At 27.6% G+C, this 19,091-nt stretch overlaps 2 protein-coding genes across 3 annotated transcripts in view; one reads left to right on the top strand and one right to left on the bottom strand.

Moving 5' to 3' along the window:
- Positions 1-452: 452 nt before the first annotated feature.
- LOC107439835 (beta-1,3-galactosyltransferase brn) lies at positions 453-7,446 on the bottom strand. The gene is made up of 2 exons (XM_016052554.3): positions 7,032-7,446; positions 453-3,895 (listed from the first exon to the last, which is right to left on the bottom strand). Exon 2 carries the CDS (start codon positions 3,853-3,855, stop codon positions 2,644-2,646), a length of 1,212 nt encoding a protein of 403 aa, XP_015908040.1. The 5' UTR covers positions 3,856-3,895; positions 7,032-7,446; the 3' UTR covers positions 453-2,643.
- LOC107439834 (Opa1 mitochondrial dynamin like GTPase) overlaps positions 7,206-19,091 on the top strand; it is a 40,335-nt gene continuing 28,449 nt past the window's right edge. Inside the window, exons 1-5 of one of the 2 annotated variants that reach the window (XM_016052551.2) lie at positions 7,212-7,642; positions 8,673-8,919; positions 12,272-12,316; positions 17,281-17,405; positions 17,488-17,592. In XM_016052551.2, coding sequence (XP_015908037.1) covers positions 7,412-7,642; positions 8,673-8,919; positions 12,272-12,316; positions 17,281-17,405; positions 17,488-17,592 — 753 coding nt within the window. In that variant the 5' untranslated portion in view covers positions 7,212-7,411. Of the gene's footprint in view, positions 7,643-8,672; positions 8,920-12,271; positions 12,317-17,280; positions 17,406-17,487; positions 17,593-19,091 lie in introns of both variants that reach the window. The other variant, XM_016052552.2, reaches the window with a different exon arrangement.

The following is a 19,091-nucleotide window of genomic DNA, read 5'->3' as shown; positions in this document are numbered from 1 at the left end:
AATTTTTTGAATAATATATAAACTACTGGTTGATAAGATATTGACTATTTCAAAAGTGCTAGTTATTAAAACATTTTCTAAGGTGTGAGATGAAATACTAAATGCTTTACAAGAATATTCATTATAACTTTTTGAAGAGACTAAATTTTAATTTAACAGTTTAAGATTATCTACATTTTTCTATATTTTATATCATTTTATACTTAAAGCTCAGCAGATATTAAAATTTTGTGAAGCAATTAGATAGTTATTGAATTTTACAAAAATCTTGTGAAATTCACAGACTTTAAAGGTGAGACTAAACTTTAAAGATATTCATCATCAGGATTGGACAATTAGTCATTAGAAAATCTTTCTTGCCAACACAGAAGCAAAAACTAAAATTTATTTCATTTTGACACTACTATTATCTGACTATTATGCTATTTAAAAAGGGAAAAAATATTGTTTAATTATTAGTTAGAAAAACTCAGATATTTTTATAATTGATCTTACACATGTAAGAACAATATCCTGTAGTTTACTGAAGTTCTGCTGTTTAGAATTAAAATAAATTCTGTAATGCTACAAATTCAACTATTATTAAAAACTTTGATAATGATCTGTTAAGAGAAATTGTAAATGGAGGAGGGGGGAATTTCAATCATCTAGGATAAAGAAATTAAATAAAAGAACTTGACTAAAAGGGCTATTTAGCATTTTATAAACAGCTTTTATGTATTTAGATGAGAGTGTTGTAGTTTAGTTCATTTATGTCGCACTAGAGCTGCACAACGGGCTATTGGAGACAGTCTGGAAAACATCCCTGAGGATGATCCAAAGCATGCCATTACAATTTTGATCCTCTGCAAACAAGATGGTAGATAAGAGTGATAAAATAATATACAAATAAATATTTATAGAAAATTAAAGTTGAAACAAAAATAACACACTTCATTCATTAAAAAAAGTAAAGTCAATGTAAATAGTGTTTATCGCAAATAAAAAATTCAATTTTACCAAGATGTCTATTGTTTAAAGTACTAAGAAAAAAACTATAAAAATGTATACCTCTTCCTGTCCAATTTTCTAGCTTATACTAGTTTACAATTATAATAAGTAATGATTTCATAACTTACGAAAAATAATGATAAATTGAGTCTAGAACTAACTTTATAAACTTATTTAATGGCAAATGCTTGTTAAAACAACATTCTTAATCCTTTTTTACTGCACTACTTATTTAAAAAAAATTTTAGCACCACTGCAAAACTGCTTTAGTTATTAAATACACAGTGTCCTTGAAAATTGCATTTTTTCCATCTTTGAAAAAGTTAACATCATCTTTATAATAACATCAACTTGTGTTCATATGAAGACTTTTTGCAAAAATAACTTAAGATTTTTCTCTAAGTAATGAAAAGATTAGCTAAAAAAATTGTTAATTAATTTCATATTTGTATAGAATGCATTTAAACTTGTCTAACAATCCAGTCAACAAGACTGTTGTCTAATCATAAAAAATAATCACATATCTCAATAACAACTACCAAAAGAATTTTTTAAGCTAATTTCTAGGCTTTAGCAATGTAAATTTAGAATACCTTAAAAATAAACACCAATTTAGAGAAAGATTTCATAAAACTAAAAAGAAGTACTGAAAAATTCCCTTAAAGTTTTGACAAAGGATAGTCTTTATAAAAACAACAATTAACTATAAATATCTTTAACAGCAACAAAATAGTTACTTATAGTTATCTTTATTTTTAGTCTTAATAAGATTTATATTTACATATAAGTTAGCAAAAACATCAAATATAGAAATATCACATAAGACTAAGCAGCACCTACTTTTTTTTTCCTCATATTATATAAGACTAACAAGCTAAAATCAACAGATCAAAACAGATTACTACATAAAAAGGAACTGAAGCATGTTAGGAGTACACAACTTTTCCTGAAGTGGTGCAGTTTTTATACTAATTAATAAAATCTTAATTATTTGCTGTTTAATATAGTAAGAATGTTAATTTGTCTTAAGCATTACGCAAAACAAAATAAGATAGGAATATACAACTTTTTTTAGAAGTGGACCCCAGGATGAAAAATATCGGATTTCCGAATGCCACAATAAATTCAATTCTAAATCTAAACTGAATTATTCTGCTTTATGTAGTAAGAACAAGACTAATTTGTTTTTTAAAAATTAAGAGACAAAGTGTACACATATCTATACAAGCGTATTATTTTTAAATTATAAAAACATATGAGGTTTTGCACACTTTGTCTTTTTCAACAAAATTAAATCATTCCAGGTTTTTAACTTACTTTGTGGAAAAATTAATTTTATAACTTTTCACTGTCTTTAATTATTTACATAATTTATTTGTTAAATCTTAGAAACAATTTTGTCTTGAAATACATTTTCTTTAAAAAAATATATATAAATGTTAAAAGATTTAACTCTTGACGCTTCTATATTTTGTAGTTATAATATTGTTTTTCAACATTTATTTAAATAAGAAAATAAAAAGCCAAAAGTGAAAAAAAAATGAAATATATTATGTTAGTCAGGTGGAATTTTACAAATAATTTCGAGATAGAAGATAGTTGGCTCCACATTGACAATTCAAGGGACATAAGTTGTGTACTCCTAATTTACAACTAAGCATGGCCTGAACTTCTCTGCTCATCCCATACTTTCTGCAGCTCCTCTGGATCGCTAAATCCATGAGATGCGATGACATTAACATAAGAATCTTTGGTATAAGGCTCCCTCCAGAAATAGAAATGATCATTATGCAAAGGTGAAATTCCACACTTTTTTGCAACTATGCCTAAATAGACATCATCAAAGCGAAAATGTTTTGTAAACATACTTGTATAATACATATCTTCTAAGGCCGGATATGATAATACATAAGCGCCAGCAGTCACATATGGAGGGTATTTAGAATATGGGTACTCCGAGAGAGGCATATACCACTTGCTTGATTTATGTCTCATCGGTGAAGAATTGAAAACATATCCAGCTAATAATCGTCCATCAAAAGCACTTAACACAGGATCATATTCAAACAACTTTCTAGAATTATAAATTAAGTTACTTGACCCTGAAGTTTGCTGAGATAATTCAGGTGCTTCAGAAGCTTTAGAACTACTTCGATTACTCAGTAAAATTTTTTCTACATCGCGACGTTTTCTAAAACCAACCCGTCTATTAAATGGATTGCGAATAAATTTCAGCAAGTTCTTCGTGGATATGTACATATCATCATCTGCAAACATGACAAATTGAACCTTGGGACAATTTAGAACAACCCATTTAAAACTCATCATGGTTTTAATAGTGTTGTTATAATAGCTATCAATAAACTCAGCTTGAACAATATCTTTATTTCTAGCATATTCTTCATCAATATCATCTTGCAGTGCAACATCATTTGTTGTACCGAGGACAAATATTCGTTTGATAAGAACATCAGAGAAGCGATTTTCCCACCCCCATGTTTTGCGAATAACATCTCTCCTATTTTTGTGGTTCGTAGCTGATTTGATTACATATAAAATCACAACCTTTTCATGGTTTTTCATTAAGAAACCTTGTAGGCATTTCTTTTCATTACTGATTCTGTATGGAAAATTATATTCATTGATTGGTTGATAAGGAACTTTTCCCCCTTTTCTTATGGTTGCCAGCATTTCTTCCATGTTGATGTCTAAGGGGTAAGAAAATTTGTTGTAATCAACTTCAAGAAAATGTAATATCAATCCTGAACGCTCGATGATAAAAATAGCTATAATTCCCAAAATAAAATATAAGATTCGTTTTCGAGAAAACTGCAATCTTCCCCATGATGTTGTTAGTGTGTGCATTATTATATAAGTTAACCATACCAGTCACTCCACACAAAATCTGAAAAATAAAGCAAGAATTGTAAATTGGATAAAAAAATATATATATTTCTTTGAAGACGTTTAAAATTTTTATTTTCCATAATTTTTTTTTCAATTTAATAATTTAAAAGAAAAAATATTAACATACTAATTTTGACTTAAATTGGTTATTGGTTATATTAAGTTTGTAATGAACTGGGTATCTTAAAAATTACTAACAATGAAAAGAGTAAAATAAAAGAAAGGAAAAACAAACATTCTGCTTAGTAAAGAGAATTTATTCTCTGTTAGGTAATAAATGCCCAGTAGTTTCAAGAGTAAAGTTCTCATAAGTTTTCTTATAACTTTCAAATGTGGAATACTCATAGATTTCTGTATCAAAATTAGTTACCAAGATAGCCAACAGATGGCACTACTAACAGGGACAAATTATAAAAGATTAAAAATAACGACTAATTTCAACAATAAAATAATGAAGTTTAAGGACAAAATTAGCAGGCATCTATGCCCACATTTTGAGTCTGATAAGGGAAAAAAATTAGACAATATTGCTAAAACCACCACTGTTAACAAACTTTAAAAGTAATTTTGAAACTTTATGATTTCAAATTTTAGACAATATGTTTTAAAACTGTAAAATGCAACAAATCATACTTTCTATCCACTGTTTTTTTTTTTTGTTTTTTTTTTCCTAATTGATTTTTCAAAGCTTTGATTATTTTTGGAAAAACTGACAACTTTTCTCAATACAGCTTAAATCTAAATTTGTAAATCATAAAATTTGTAATCATAAATTTGCATATCATGAAAGAATACTAACATTATTAAAGAAATTCATATAAAGGTTAACTTCTACTAGAACATATAGTTACAAATATCACATTTGTCATATCTAAAACTGCAAATTATCTTTCACAATGTGAAACTAACACAATTGAACAACAAAATAAATATAACTTAAAACAATATATTCTAGAATCTCAAGAAAATCTTCTCATGTATTTTCAGAAAGACTTCTCTTATTTAAGGTTTATATTTTTAGAACATAAACCAATCAAGTAACAGGCAAATAAGTCAGATATCTACTGAATATTACAATAATTATTGCTTGAAACTACACCTTTATAAAAGCAGGGGGAAAAAATTTAACAACAAAGTATAATTTATTCAACCATTTTTTGCAGAAAAACGATGAATAGTTACATGAACTTAATAAAATAAAGTTACAGAAATAATAAAAAAAAACTTCAGATCGTAGATTATTTTCATATCAAGTAAGTATTAAACTCTAAACATTTTAAATAATGTTTTACATTTTACAAATAATAAGAGACGATTCTTACATCATCTCATTAGGCTTCACTGTTATGAGGTATCCATGTTTATGTAAGCACACATCATTTTGAGAATAGCCTCAAAGTTTACTAATATTTTGGTAGTTACAGGAAAATGAAAGCTTATTATCAGAAAAAAATTTGATGTATACAAAATCAAAATGAACCATTTAAGAACTACAATTACAAAATATCTATCAAAAATGTATTTTTTACAATCTAGAAATTTTAAAATTAATATTTTTATCGATTTTTTAATTACAATATGTGAAGTCTTTAACCTAATGCTCAGCTAATATGGTTGGATGCAAACAAACTACCATAGAACTAGAAAGCAAAAAATACATCCATAAAATTATCCTACATAAGCTAATGGAAAGAACTCATCACACTTTTTCACAATCTAAAATTATCATATATTGTTTGAACCACAGTATATGTGAGAAATTTAATAAACATGTTCTTCTAATTAATATTTTTTTTAAAAAAAAGTAGTCAAAATATTATTCTATCATCTTACCAAAGTATAAGAAGAAGTTTTAATAATACCTTTTATCCAAAACTCTTTAGATCTAAAAAGTTATACTTTACATGCAAACTTTAATATCCATGTTAAAGTATTTAAAAAAGGAATTCATTTATCAAACATAATCAAGAAATTTCTTTGCTTCATTAATTTATGCATTTTTAATTAAAATTTTATAAAAATCACCAGTGTTTTCACTACAGCGCGAGAACACGAGAATCTCGCATATTTTCCTCTTTTCACGCATTAAAAAATGATTACCGCGAGAAATTCGCGCATTCTATAAATCAATTTCAAAATTAGCGAATTTCTCACATTTTGGAAAAAGCTTCGAACTACGCCATTTAGAATAAAATCCGTTTAACTTTTCTTCCTGGATCTTTCATTATTTCAACATCTGCCCCGTTATCTAGCTTCCCTATTTACCAGCATTGTTCAGAACCTTTTCGTACAACAGAACATAAGCACGGAACCCCTTTCAGAACACATTTCTCACCAACCACGTGTTTACCGTAGGTTAGGTTTCTTCATGTAAGACGTTCAAATTTTTTATGTATTAATGTAAGATGGACAAATACCTTGTAAAGGCAAAATCTTCTATGATGATGCACCAAAAATATTCAATGCTTTAAAAAATAGAATACGTTAAAAATGTATTATAATTAAAGAAATGATTTTTTTTCAAGAGTTTTTGCGTTTTTTTAGTTTTTAGAAATCTCACTTAACTTTTTAAAATCTCACCCTGTTTTTGAGAAAGGGTGAGAAATTCTCACCCATTTTTTTTCTATGATGAAAACACTGATCGCCGTTTTTTTTTTTAGACGTAAAAATATTTTTTAGGAAACAAAGGTAGTATTTTTTGTTTGCAAGCTTGAAATTTAACTTGATGACTATATTACATATGATAATTTATTAAAGTGTAGCAAATATCAAAGCAAATTTTACAATTATTAGTTCAAATGCTTTTCTGTGCATAGAAAAGGTTAGCTTTCTATGACTGAAAAATTACACTTCAATTATAACACATTTCAAGACGGATTCTTTTATATTTATAGTGGAAATATATTTCAAAGATATATCAAAGATTTTCATGAATTATCTCTAATTTTTCCAAAAAAAATGAGTTTTTATTTTGAGAGAGATACATTCTCAAGATAATTCTTGCTTATTTTGAATGATAACCACTACGTAAACAATATAACAACTGATGGAAGGTTATTGAGAATATTTAAAATAAACTTCACAACTATCCAATTTTCTACAGCTTATATTTAACAATAAAGTAAAATAATTACATTATCAAATATTCTTTTCCATGGTATTAGATCAGCCCCATTTTATAACTTCTGAAGCATATTGTTTATACGCAATCCATGAAGATAACAATTACGCTTTGATCTAATTTACATTTGCAATCGAGCCAACGTGATCGTTAAATAAAGTTCATTTGAAGTGAAATGGTGAAACTTATTGATCAATTGATATTGATTGAAAATGATGAAATTTTGTTTTGGAATTTCCAAAAATATGAGCCGACGGACAACAAGTCTTGTTACAACACTAAATTAGCTAGTATTTACTTTCAAACATGACAAAATTTACTATTAAAATTCGTTTTATTTATTAATATTTTATTTTTTCAACAAGTATTCAATTTTTTTATCAAAACAAAATAATGTCGGGAAGAAAATTTATAAAACACAGTTCCCTTTGCTGGAAGGAATTTCATCATAAATACAATACACTTGCTCGAAGTAGTGCAAATAATCAATTGTTAAAAAGTGTAACTTATACCGTTCATGGTCAAAGAAATATTGCTATTGTTTTCCGTGTCTTAAAAAATGCATTGAAGATCCGCTACATAATTTTGGGATCTGCTGTTGGTGGCGGAGTCCAGCTATCTAAGGTAAAACTTAATTTTGATTTTTAGAGAGCAAAATCAGACGTAGCTCGTTATTGAAACTAAGATGATTCATTAGTTTCTCAGCCTTTTTATTATCCTTATTTACAACTTTCTAAACTATTTTTAACTTTATATGTCTTTGAAATGTCACTAAAACATTGGAATGTTGAGCAGAATAAAAGTAACTAATTAAAATTATGTGAAATTCCATAAGAAAACTTATTGTATAAGTAAGGACAATTCTTGTTTTATACAAGTAAATGAAATAAATAATAAGTGGACTCTGGTTAAAAGGTATTATCTTCTCTAACTAGATTATAAAATGAACATAGTGATTCTAATTGTAAAAGTTTATTTTCCTTTCTAAATAATTTAAAAAGCCATGTCACTGATATATTTGTTATAAATCACGTAATGGTATATATTAAAAGAAAGGGATTGTTAATGTATGTTCTCAGTAGTTTTAATTTCTGTAACCAGGCAGTTTCTCAAGTAATAATTGTCTCCTTTTTGTGAACTGAGGAAAATTATAATTTGTAGCTTGATTTTATCAATTGGTAATTTTGATTTTTACTAAATGTTAAATATTGATGTAATCATTCATATATTAATAAATTAGTACAAATTTTTATGTAAACGCATAGTTATTTATTATCTTAAAGTGCCTGGAATTTATTATTAAATAATTGCACACATTTAAAATTTACTCGCGTGCAAGTTCAGCTTTTTTGCCTTTTGGCCAATCACATCCCTGATATGTATTTTGAAAGTTTAAATCTTCTTACACCACTTTTATCCCATGGGCGATACATTTTGAATCCCTCTTATAATAAATAAGTAACTATCGCAAACAGCCTATAGCATATATCGTCTGGAGAATTCAGTTAAGTTATCAGCCATTGTTAAACATTTATATTAAAAGAGAATGCTGTAATTTTTTTGTGACTTTTTTCCTCACATTAAAACTTAATCATCAGTGTATTAATTTCTTCAATAGGAAATATTGATATTTGAATTATGATATTTATTATAGAAATATGAAGAATGGAAAGACCAGTTACCAGATTTTAGTTGGATATCCGACATGTTACCACCACCTGAAAAATTGGATGAATACCGAGATGCTATTATTGATCTGAAAAATCAAATCAACTTACCAGATTTTGATAAAGGATGGATGAAGAAGAATATGGATTTTTTAACTCTTAAATTTGAAAACTGGCGAGATTTGCTGGAAGATGATGCATCAGATGGTGACCCTACAACTTTGATTGCAGAAAGTAAAATCATTCATTCAATCATTCTCCTTAAACAAATTTTAGTAAAATTACTTATAATAGTTTAATGGCATAACAATAGTTTAATATGTATTTTTAAATGGTTTATTTCATTTTATTTGGTTAAATTTCTAGAACATTGTTTATTCTAGATCTATCTTAAAAAGACCAGGGCTCTAGAAGCTAAAAAGGGCACTATTTCCCCCTACAAAAAAGGGCATTGTTCACAAATATTCGCATAACTTTTAAGGCTCCGAAAATATACGGGGGGAAAAATTTTATCATTTAAAAAAAAATATTATTAAATAAAAATTTTAATTAAAAATAATTCCTCAGTTAAGTTTTCACTTTCTATAAATTAACTTTAAAATGAGCGTAATTCTCAAATTTTGAAAATTATGCATGTTGTAATAATAACTTACTAAACTTACCGGGATTTTAAAAACGATAAGTTATTATAATAACTGCTGAAACGATTGAAAATTAATATGAACTTACGTTGGAATTGTTGTGAATCAAGCTTGTGAAAAAGTGATTACTAAAATATGAAATACGTTAGACATGAAATTGTATTAATTACATCAGAATCCAAATAATCGTTAGGAAATAGTCAAAGCATGACAAACATCTGCTGAAAGAAACAATCCATAAACGATGTTGATTTACGGTGGAATGTATGCAAATTGAGAATGGTAAATGTCTTGAGAATGTCTCCTTAAAGTGAAAAACTTGTTCATAGTAATAACATCATACAACAATTATCAAAATAAGAAAAAACAAGTAGAAATTGCCAAAAACGACGTCAATTATGATGGAACCGTTGCAAATTGAATTCCTTAGAAAGTGATAACTCGAATTCAAAATTTAAGCATAAAAAAATTATTCTTATTAAATCTTATAAAAATATCGGGGGAAACATATATAAACCCTATGCGAAAGGTCGATAAAATTATAAATAACTGCCAAAACAGCTACTGTATAGGATCCCAAATCCGCCCCTCACGAGACCAATGAAATTCCGTATTTTGAAATTTGCCGAATTTCGGAATTCATTGGAAATGCAGGTGTTTTTTACTTTCACTTTATTTTAAACTGCTTTAGAAACAGATGTTTCCTTTAACACAGATTTTTTTTCATGCTTTTTTTTTATTTATAAAAGATAAAGTAAAGTTACTTACTCCAACAGAATAAAATTCCAAATAAAAAGAGAATAAAACTGATTTTTTTTCTCCTATTAATTAAAATTTCTTTAAAAAAAGAAAAAAAAAATAGATTAATTGCCGAATTTCGTGTCCTGCCGGATTAGAGGTCCCATACTGTATTAGGTTTTCCAGAAAGTTCGTACTCATATTATCTAGTATTATATACGCTAACTTTCTGAACGATCCAATATCATCCAATGATAGGAAATTATAACAGAATAATCAAGAATTGAACGTTATAATAGCACCATATTAAAAATATTGGAATTTTAAAAATTGCATGAAGGAAGCCAATAAAATTATAAATAACTGCCGAAAAACTTATCAAAAATGGTGTGGAATTGTGACAGAATTGTCACGAATCAAACGCATCAAATAGTGATTACTCAAATTCAGACATTGTATTAAACATAACAGTATTTGAAAAACCATGTAAAAGGGCCAAAAAAAATTATAAATAACTTATGAAAAAAACATTGTCAAATGCAGTGAAATTGCGATAGAATCATCATTAATCGAACTTATCAAATACTGATATAACATGAATTTGAAATTTGCGCACCATAACAAAAACAAAGCTGGAAAATGTCAGTTTTTAAAACAATTATCATCAAACAACGAGAAATTTTGAACGAATTGTTCACATTATGTCCATGTGTAAAAGGCCGTAAAAGTGACATCTTACAAAAAAATTATTATCAAACGAAGTGAAATTACAATGGAATTGTGATGAATCAAGCACATTAAATAGTGATAACTCAAAGTCGAACATTGTATCCCAGTAAAAATATCAAATTTAAAAAACCATGTAAAAAGGGCTGATAAAATAATAAATAACTGACAAATCACATTATAAAACGTTGAGAGATCGTGGTAGAGTCATCACGAATCAAAGGCATCACATAGTGATAACTTAAAAATTGAATTTAGAACGACATGATAACATCGTATTAAACATTCTGTCATTTAAAAAAACAATGTAAAAGGGATGGAAATGATAAATAACTTCCAAAAAACCAACTGCAGTGAATTTACGATAGAATTGTCACGAATCGGAACGTATCAAATAGAGATAACGCTAATTTCAAAGACGTAATAACATTGTGTGTATATATATAACATCTAAAATTATAGCTTAATAGATTTAAATGGATTTTAAAAAAGTTTAAGCTTTTTTTACCTTGGGGGTCTATTATACGGACTTCTGGAAGTTCCATCGATTCTTGATACGTGACTTTCCACTGTATATATAAATATTATACTATATAAAGTATGTGTAGACAAGCCTTTCTAACAGATGAGAACTTTAAACAATCTCTTTCACATAATAAACTAAGCACTTCACATATATATTATCCTTAATTGAATAGAATGTAAATCTTGATTTATAAAAATGAGTCCATACTACGTAGTAAAATGCTTCTGTGAAACCAAATATTATTCAAATTAATAAATATTTTGAGATCGTAATGCATCTTCATCCGGTCTTATGATTACATATTATGGCGTCATTTCTAACAAAAAGTCGAGGTATTGTAGATCACATGATATGAAAAAGTAATAACTATATACAGCTTGTAAAAAAAGTGTGCACTTGCCTTTTGAAAATGGTACAGTGAATTTGTGTCCAGGAACTCTGCTCCATGTAAATTTTTTGAATAGTTTTTCTTTACTCTTTTCCTCAATAAATGCTTTGAGAAAATTATTATGGAACCATTATTTCATAACAAGAAATATTGAATACGACTTCAAATATTATAGTGCAAATATTATAGACTGCGATATTATAGTATAAAAATGTATAACTCTGCACGAAAGCATTACATACATATATATATATGAAGAACGTGCGAGAGATACACTCTTAAATTGTTGATCCAAAACTCATTGCAATATAGAATCTTTTTTTCTTTTTTTTTTGTCAATGTTATTTAATAGTGAAACAAAGTTCTAAATATAAATTCTTTTTAACTAATATAATTTTTCTAGATTCATAAAAAATTCTGTAGTTCAAATTACCTCTTGTTACCCTGCACGATTTATCTTTTTGAAATAAATCAATCAATAAAAATTGCATGGCTTGTTACATATGCATAAGATTTGTTTTACAATTTTAACAAGTTTTATATTAGAATTTTTTCTGGCTTTATTAGGTCTGTTAACTCATGGTGGAGAAAATTTTAGAACTTTTCCTATAGGTCTGTGAATTTTATTTTGACTATCTCTTTATATTTTTTTTACTTTATTATTTAAACAATGTTCTATGCAAAACTTTTATTTATTTTCCTCTATGCTTTTTTCTTTTTATGTTATGCATCTTGAAATTTAAAATCTTTTGGGCACAAATTGTTAATTTGAACTACATTTATGTTAAATTGTTTTTATAAATTTATTAGATTCATTTATCAGAATTAAGTAATTTCAATAAATTTGCGAACAAATTTGGGTTCTGGGTTGTAAAATTTTAATGCTAATAATTCACCAAAACAATTTAAAAATTTTGATTCTGAACATTATATAGTAAGAGAAACATCATCAACAGGGTTGCAAAAAATCCGGGTTTTTCGAGAAAAACCCAAACCAGGTGGATTTTATTGGGCTTTTCTGGGTTCTATTGGGTTTTTCATGTTTTATTGTTTTTTTTGTTTTTTTTTTTTGTTTTTTTTCAAAAGAGAGGGCAGGGATAAGTACTTTATTTTAATATTAATAAATAAGTTTAATTTTATGAATTGACTTAACATATAGGTCATTAAAGTGTAATTAATATAAATAAATTGGTGCAAAAGTCTGAAAAAAGTTTCTTCTGACATCACGATACAAAACGTTCCATGTACTCACACACATTTGAAACTTATTTTAACCCTTTGTAACTCAACAACTCTGATTTAAGAAATATTTACGCAGATGTTAGAATACATCATATTAAGCATGTAAAAAATAATGAAAAAATTAAGACCTTAAAATTAAAAATTTATTGATAAAGAGCATTTGTTGAACATCTCCACTATCGTGAAAAATAGCACAGAAATGCCAATATATTTAAAACTTCATGTGAAAAATTTTGAAACTGTTGTTTTTATGGTAACAAAGTCTCACACCACATTTTTCAATCCCTCCTTAGGCAAACATACAATCAAGGGGATTTTTGTAAAAAAATTGTATATCCTGCAATTATGTCATGGAACAATTCTTGCTTAACGCATTATAATATTGGCAGCTGCACCAAGACTTGGTTCTCCCGAGTTTGCAATATTTTTTTTACCTGAATTTGGTTCGATTTTATAGGTAAATTCAGCTCATTATATGATTGAATTTTCATGTATGTTGCAGACATGTAACACGGTGATACAAAGGGTTAACATAGGATTACTTTTTATTTATATTTTAATCATAAAAAAATTTGAAGAAATAATGTTTTTTTTTTTTTTTTTTATGCATAGAAAGCGAATCAAAGGCACTTACTAATCAATGGCTATCTAGCCAGCAAGGTGACTCTCCAGTCCTACCAAACACAGTTAGTTTTTTCACCATAGGTCCATTTTTTTTAGGCTAGACTACATATATATTTCAATAGAATAACTCTTCGATATAACAGAGGATGAAAAAGAAATCAATTTTAGAAAAACCCAGTAAAACCCACTTTAGAGTGGGTTTTTCAGAGTGGGTTGGATTAGATTTTAATTTAAAATAAACATAAAGATGAAAATGAGCCTGCATATTTCTTCAGAGTCATCTTTTAATTCATTTTTTTAATACATTAAAAATAAAGATATCAGTTCACTTACACCATGCAATACAACATAAGTTCACTGAACTTATGTTGTATTGCATGGTTTCTGTTGTACCTGGTTTATTCTGAAGTGTTGGTCAAAGTGTTTTAAGTACAGTACAGAACCCGTTATCCGGAAATCGGAAAACCAAAAGAACCGGAACAAAATTAGATAAATTTTCTCGCCATTTTTTTTTAAAAAATTTCCTCGTAAGATTTGTCTTTCTTTTTTTAAAGATGTTTACCTTACCATCATTTTGGAAATAATCATTAGGGTATTACTTCATGGTTTTTTCTTATTTTTTAGATTATTTCCAAATTTTTTTTTTTTTTTCTTTAGTTGGGTTTAACAATAAAAAAAAACGGCTTTTTGTAGCGATTCAGAAAACCGGAAAAATCAGTTATCCGGAATAGCGATGGTCCCGACCGTTCCGGATAATCGGTTTCCTACTGTACTAAAATCTTGATTTTTAGAAAAGTGTACCATTGTAAAATTACATTTGTAACCAGCCAGCCTCTAAACCAGAGGTTTCCAACCATTTGTTGCCCATCACCCCTCTCTAGAAATTGGCTGACATTTATTCCCCCCTTTTTCTTTTTGATTGAAAAAGATGATACATTGTTGCAAGTGAGCATCAATAAATTTGAATACTTGTTAAATTAACCTGATTTTAATTTTAATTAAAATGTAAATAATGAAGCCAATCACTTTAGAAAATTAAAACATTGTGTGTATCCCTTTCCCTTTTTATTCAAAAAGAGATAATTGAAGTGAATTAATGTATACAAGAGTACATTTAAAAATAAAAAAATTTTTAAAGGTATTTTGGAAAAAATGAAAGCGTTAACTAAAATGTGAGAAAAAAACTGAAAATTTTAAAACTTAATTGTTCATTCTTACCTCTTCAATGTCTACCTTGCGCTTAATGGATTTCAATTAAAGATTGAATATCAGAATTTTTGTTTGTCAAATTTAAGCATCTTTGAAGTAAATGTCCAACCTCTTTGTTTTGTGAGAAACTGGAATTCCGAACTAAATCTTTCTAATAAATATGTTGACGGGACCAAGATGAAGGACAATTCGCTGGCCTTTTTTATTTTTTTTATTACAACTTTTTTTCCGATTAATACTCATCGCCCACCTGAGGATTATAGCCCCGCTAAGAATTCGTATTGCTCCCTCTAGGATGATCACCCCCAGGTTGGGAAGCACCGCTCTAAACCAACTGAGGTCTCAGGAGCACCCTGGTGGTCACTGAAGGAACCTTTTAAACCATGTCTACTTACATATAAATGTAGTGTGAGTTTCGGAACTAAAGTTGACTTTTCCCCCAAGTTTTGCATAATATTTACTTATTCCACCCTTTATATTAATTTTTTTTAGAATACCTTTGTGTGGTGTTGTGTATTTTGTTTAATTAAATTATTTTTACAAAAATGTATTACTTGGAATTTATTTATCTTGCCACTCACACACTATGCTAGATTCTTTACTCTGTAGATAGAAGTAATTAGAATCTGGAATCTGTAGAAGTAATTGCAATCTGGAAAATATGGTCCTTATAGTTTAAGCAAGAGAACTGTCAAATGCGTCCAAATGTTTGGACACCTTAATATGTTCACCTTCTGCATATATATATATGGGTCATTCTCACGAAAACTGTCATTTTTCAGTTCATAAAATCCCAAAAAAGTAAAGTGAATAAAAAGCTCTGAAACTTTTCATATTAATAGAAATATGTAATGGCATTATAAAGAAAGTATATATCCTATAAATTATACTTAATATTTAAATTAATTAATTTTTTAAATAATTAATTTATAATTAATTAATTTATAATAATTAATAATTAATTAATTAATTTAATAAATAAATTAATTAATTTAATAAATTAATTTATTAATTTTTTAATTTATTTTTCAAATTAATTAATAAGTAAATTAATTATTTTCACTATTTAAAAAGTGAGGGAATGACACTAATAGTGAGGGAATGATATTTTATTTTAATACATGTTTTTATCTAAGTTACATCTACCTAAAGTTTGAAAATGATAACATACTAAGTATATCTAATATTTATTATAATTTAGTCTTATATATTTAATAGTTTTTACAGGTTTGGGAAATAAAATTGGCTGGCACGATTGAACAAAAAAAAATTTAATAATATACTCATCTTGAATCATTCCCTCACTTCAGCGTCATTCCCTCACTTTATACACTAGTGAGGGAATGACGAATTCAATAAAATTTAAAAATAACAGTTAGGCCTAATTAATTTCTGAAGTCAATCACATACAATTATATTCATACAAGAAAGCAACATATAATTATCCACTTTCTCGATGAAGTTGTATTTTATTTTACTCTAAAAAATGACATGAGGGAATGACAAATGTAAAAAATTTTACCTGGTTTGATTCATTCAAATTTATTCCACAGCAAAGCTTCTTTAAGTTGAAGATGGAAACATACTGCAATTTTGTTCTATGATGCCAGTTGTTAACTTCTGAAGTTTTTATTAAAATATTTTTATTCTAAGAAGATTGCAGGTGATAAGAACATTGTTGTGAGGGAATGACGCGAAACACTGGGGACAAAGTTTAAAATAGTGCTGTGTTAATATTTTTATCAGAAATTAAATTTAAAATTGATTTTCTGAATTCTATATTTCAGTATTCTGAAATAAAAAACACGAATTTGTAAAAAAAAAAATTTTATTTCAGAAACAATTTTTTTCTTTTTTTAAATCAGCAGTGGGGACAAGTGAGGGAATGACATATTGGTATATTTTAATTACCTAAAATAAATAAAAAATAAAAATTGATAATTTTATTTTTATTCTTTTGTTAGCTTGCATTCTGAAGGACACTTTCCCTGAAAATTTTTTTTCGTAAGTTGTAAAACAAACATAAAATATACTGGGGACATGAAAATGACTGTTTTTGTGAGAATGACCCATATATATTACAATTATTTTCTATTTTAATTTACTGATGGTCAAAAAATTTTGAACTGTATTTTTACACTAATTTAATCTATTTTATTTTAGGTGATAAAAGCCAACATTTTGGCAAAATCGCCACATTTTCTGGAGAAATAAAAATTAAAAAATAAGTCTTTGAAAAGCTGAAAAACTAAAGAAGTGAAATTACCATTAAATGGCCCAGACTTAAAATCTCTCTTCTGACTAAACTATTGAAACCATATTTTGTTGATTGAAGTTTATTCAAAGAAAGTATGTTTTGTGTGTAAAATCGTCTACTTTATTTCTTCCTTGAAAAAAAAAATAGTCATTTTTGGTGAAAAAATTCATGGAAGAATATTTATATTATGAGCTATGTATAGAAATTACTCTAGTCTATTATTAACTTTATTCTTAACTTATAGATATTGCATTAGGAACTACCATGTCTGCAACTGCTGCTTCTTTTAGGGATTCTTCTTCAAGCTCGGATATTAATGATGAAAAAGCTAGAATTGATAAATTACAAGAGGAATTAATAAATGTGCAGGTACAGAAACACAAGTGATCAGCTATTTATATGTATATTTTTTTATTTTTCAGTTACTGTTATTTAATATTATTTTCTATAGATAAAATATCAAAAGGAAGTAGAGAGATTGGAAAAAGAAAACAAAGAACTAAGAAAGCAAATAATGTTGAAGTCTGTTAAGTCCCAGCCGTCAAGAAAAATAAAGGTATTCCACAACATGTAATTGTTAAATTTAAGAATTCTAATTACCTATAACTTATTACCTATAACTTACTGCAGCTAAAATAAAAACTTACTCTACACAGAAATAATTTTGTAAACACTAAAATCAGTTAATTTCATTAAAATTAGATTTTAAGAACTATCACTTTTTAAAGCATATCTTAAAAATGTATATTTAAAAAAAAGGCATTGAGAATTTTATTAAATGTTTTTATAAATTTAATATTTTTTTTGTTTTTGAAGGGTAATAATTATTTTTAATATGTACTAAAAATCATTTGTGATTTGATTAAATTTTATTCATTTCGCTTTTAACCCTGGAGTTTTGAATTGGGCAGATAAAAATTCAATGACTGGTTAGATACACTGCACTCTATATAAGTGTCTTACGGACAGCTGCACAAATCGCTCCAAAATGTCGTTTTTTTTTTTTCTCCCCAAAATAACACCAAGCTTCTCCACATCTCTGATAGTATTTATTGAGCAATAAGCATAAATTTTGCCCAGTTAAGTGCCAAATCTTAGTGCAAAAGTTAGTTCTAATTGTCCCAAAGCGGCAAACAATTTTAATTTCTTCAAAGGTGATTAACATGCTTAATTTGATGAGTTCCCCCACTAGAATGAAGCATCTCAAAAAGTGATTACTAAAATATATAATTTGCTTGCCATATTAAGGTATCAAGAATAATAAAATGATCAATTTGCCCAGTTAAGTGCCAAATCATAGTGCGAAAGTTAGTTCTATTGTCCCAAAGCGGCAAACAATTTTACAGGGTATCCGCGCACCTGGAAAGTCATGAATTTCAGTATTGAACAAAATTTGTCATGAAAAGTCATGATTTTTGCTGTTTTCTTGAAAAAAATCATGGAAAGTCATGGATTTTGGTATTTCAGTGTTGCAAGTACTGCGCCAATTGTGGAAACCTGGGCCTATATGCTCCAAATAGAAGTAGTAGGCTTAAATTGCCCCGATCTGAGCCAAAAGGGATATTTTCCCCTGGGTATCGCCAAGTCACAATTTTGCGGCAACCAAGCTACTGCTATGTGATGGGTTGCTCTGGATTCAGCGGGAAGGATTCTTGCACTCTCATGTACAACTCTGCTTCATTTTACAAGATATTCTCAATTTCAGGTTTCATTTTCCACTCTCTGAAATGGAACCGAAACTTCCCAGGAATTTTCGGGGACAGACTAAACATTGCCAAAGTTTAATAGCAAACGAAAATTTTATTTCTCTTGTTTAATTTCATTGTTATTGAAGTGCCATCGTCTTCGTCAATGGCAAGCTTATGGCCTTCTTGCTCTATTCTATTTATAGAATAGTACTCATGATCTTGGAATTAACTTGGGGACCATTCACTAAGTACAAATTTTCATGTTGATCCTCAGAGCAGTCAAGAATCAAAAAGCTTCATAACCTCAAAATTTCCATCTCCCTTTTATTCATTTAATTTAATAAAGATAAAAATTGAGTTTCTTAAG

This window comes from Parasteatoda tepidariorum, chromosome 10 (genome assembly GCF_043381705.1).
Source record: "Parasteatoda tepidariorum isolate YZ-2023 chromosome 10, CAS_Ptep_4.0, whole genome shotgun sequence".
NCBI classification, from domain to species: domain Eukaryota; kingdom Metazoa; phylum Arthropoda; class Arachnida; order Araneae; family Theridiidae; genus Parasteatoda; species Parasteatoda tepidariorum.
This window is presented reverse-complemented; position numbering and strand designations above follow the sequence as displayed.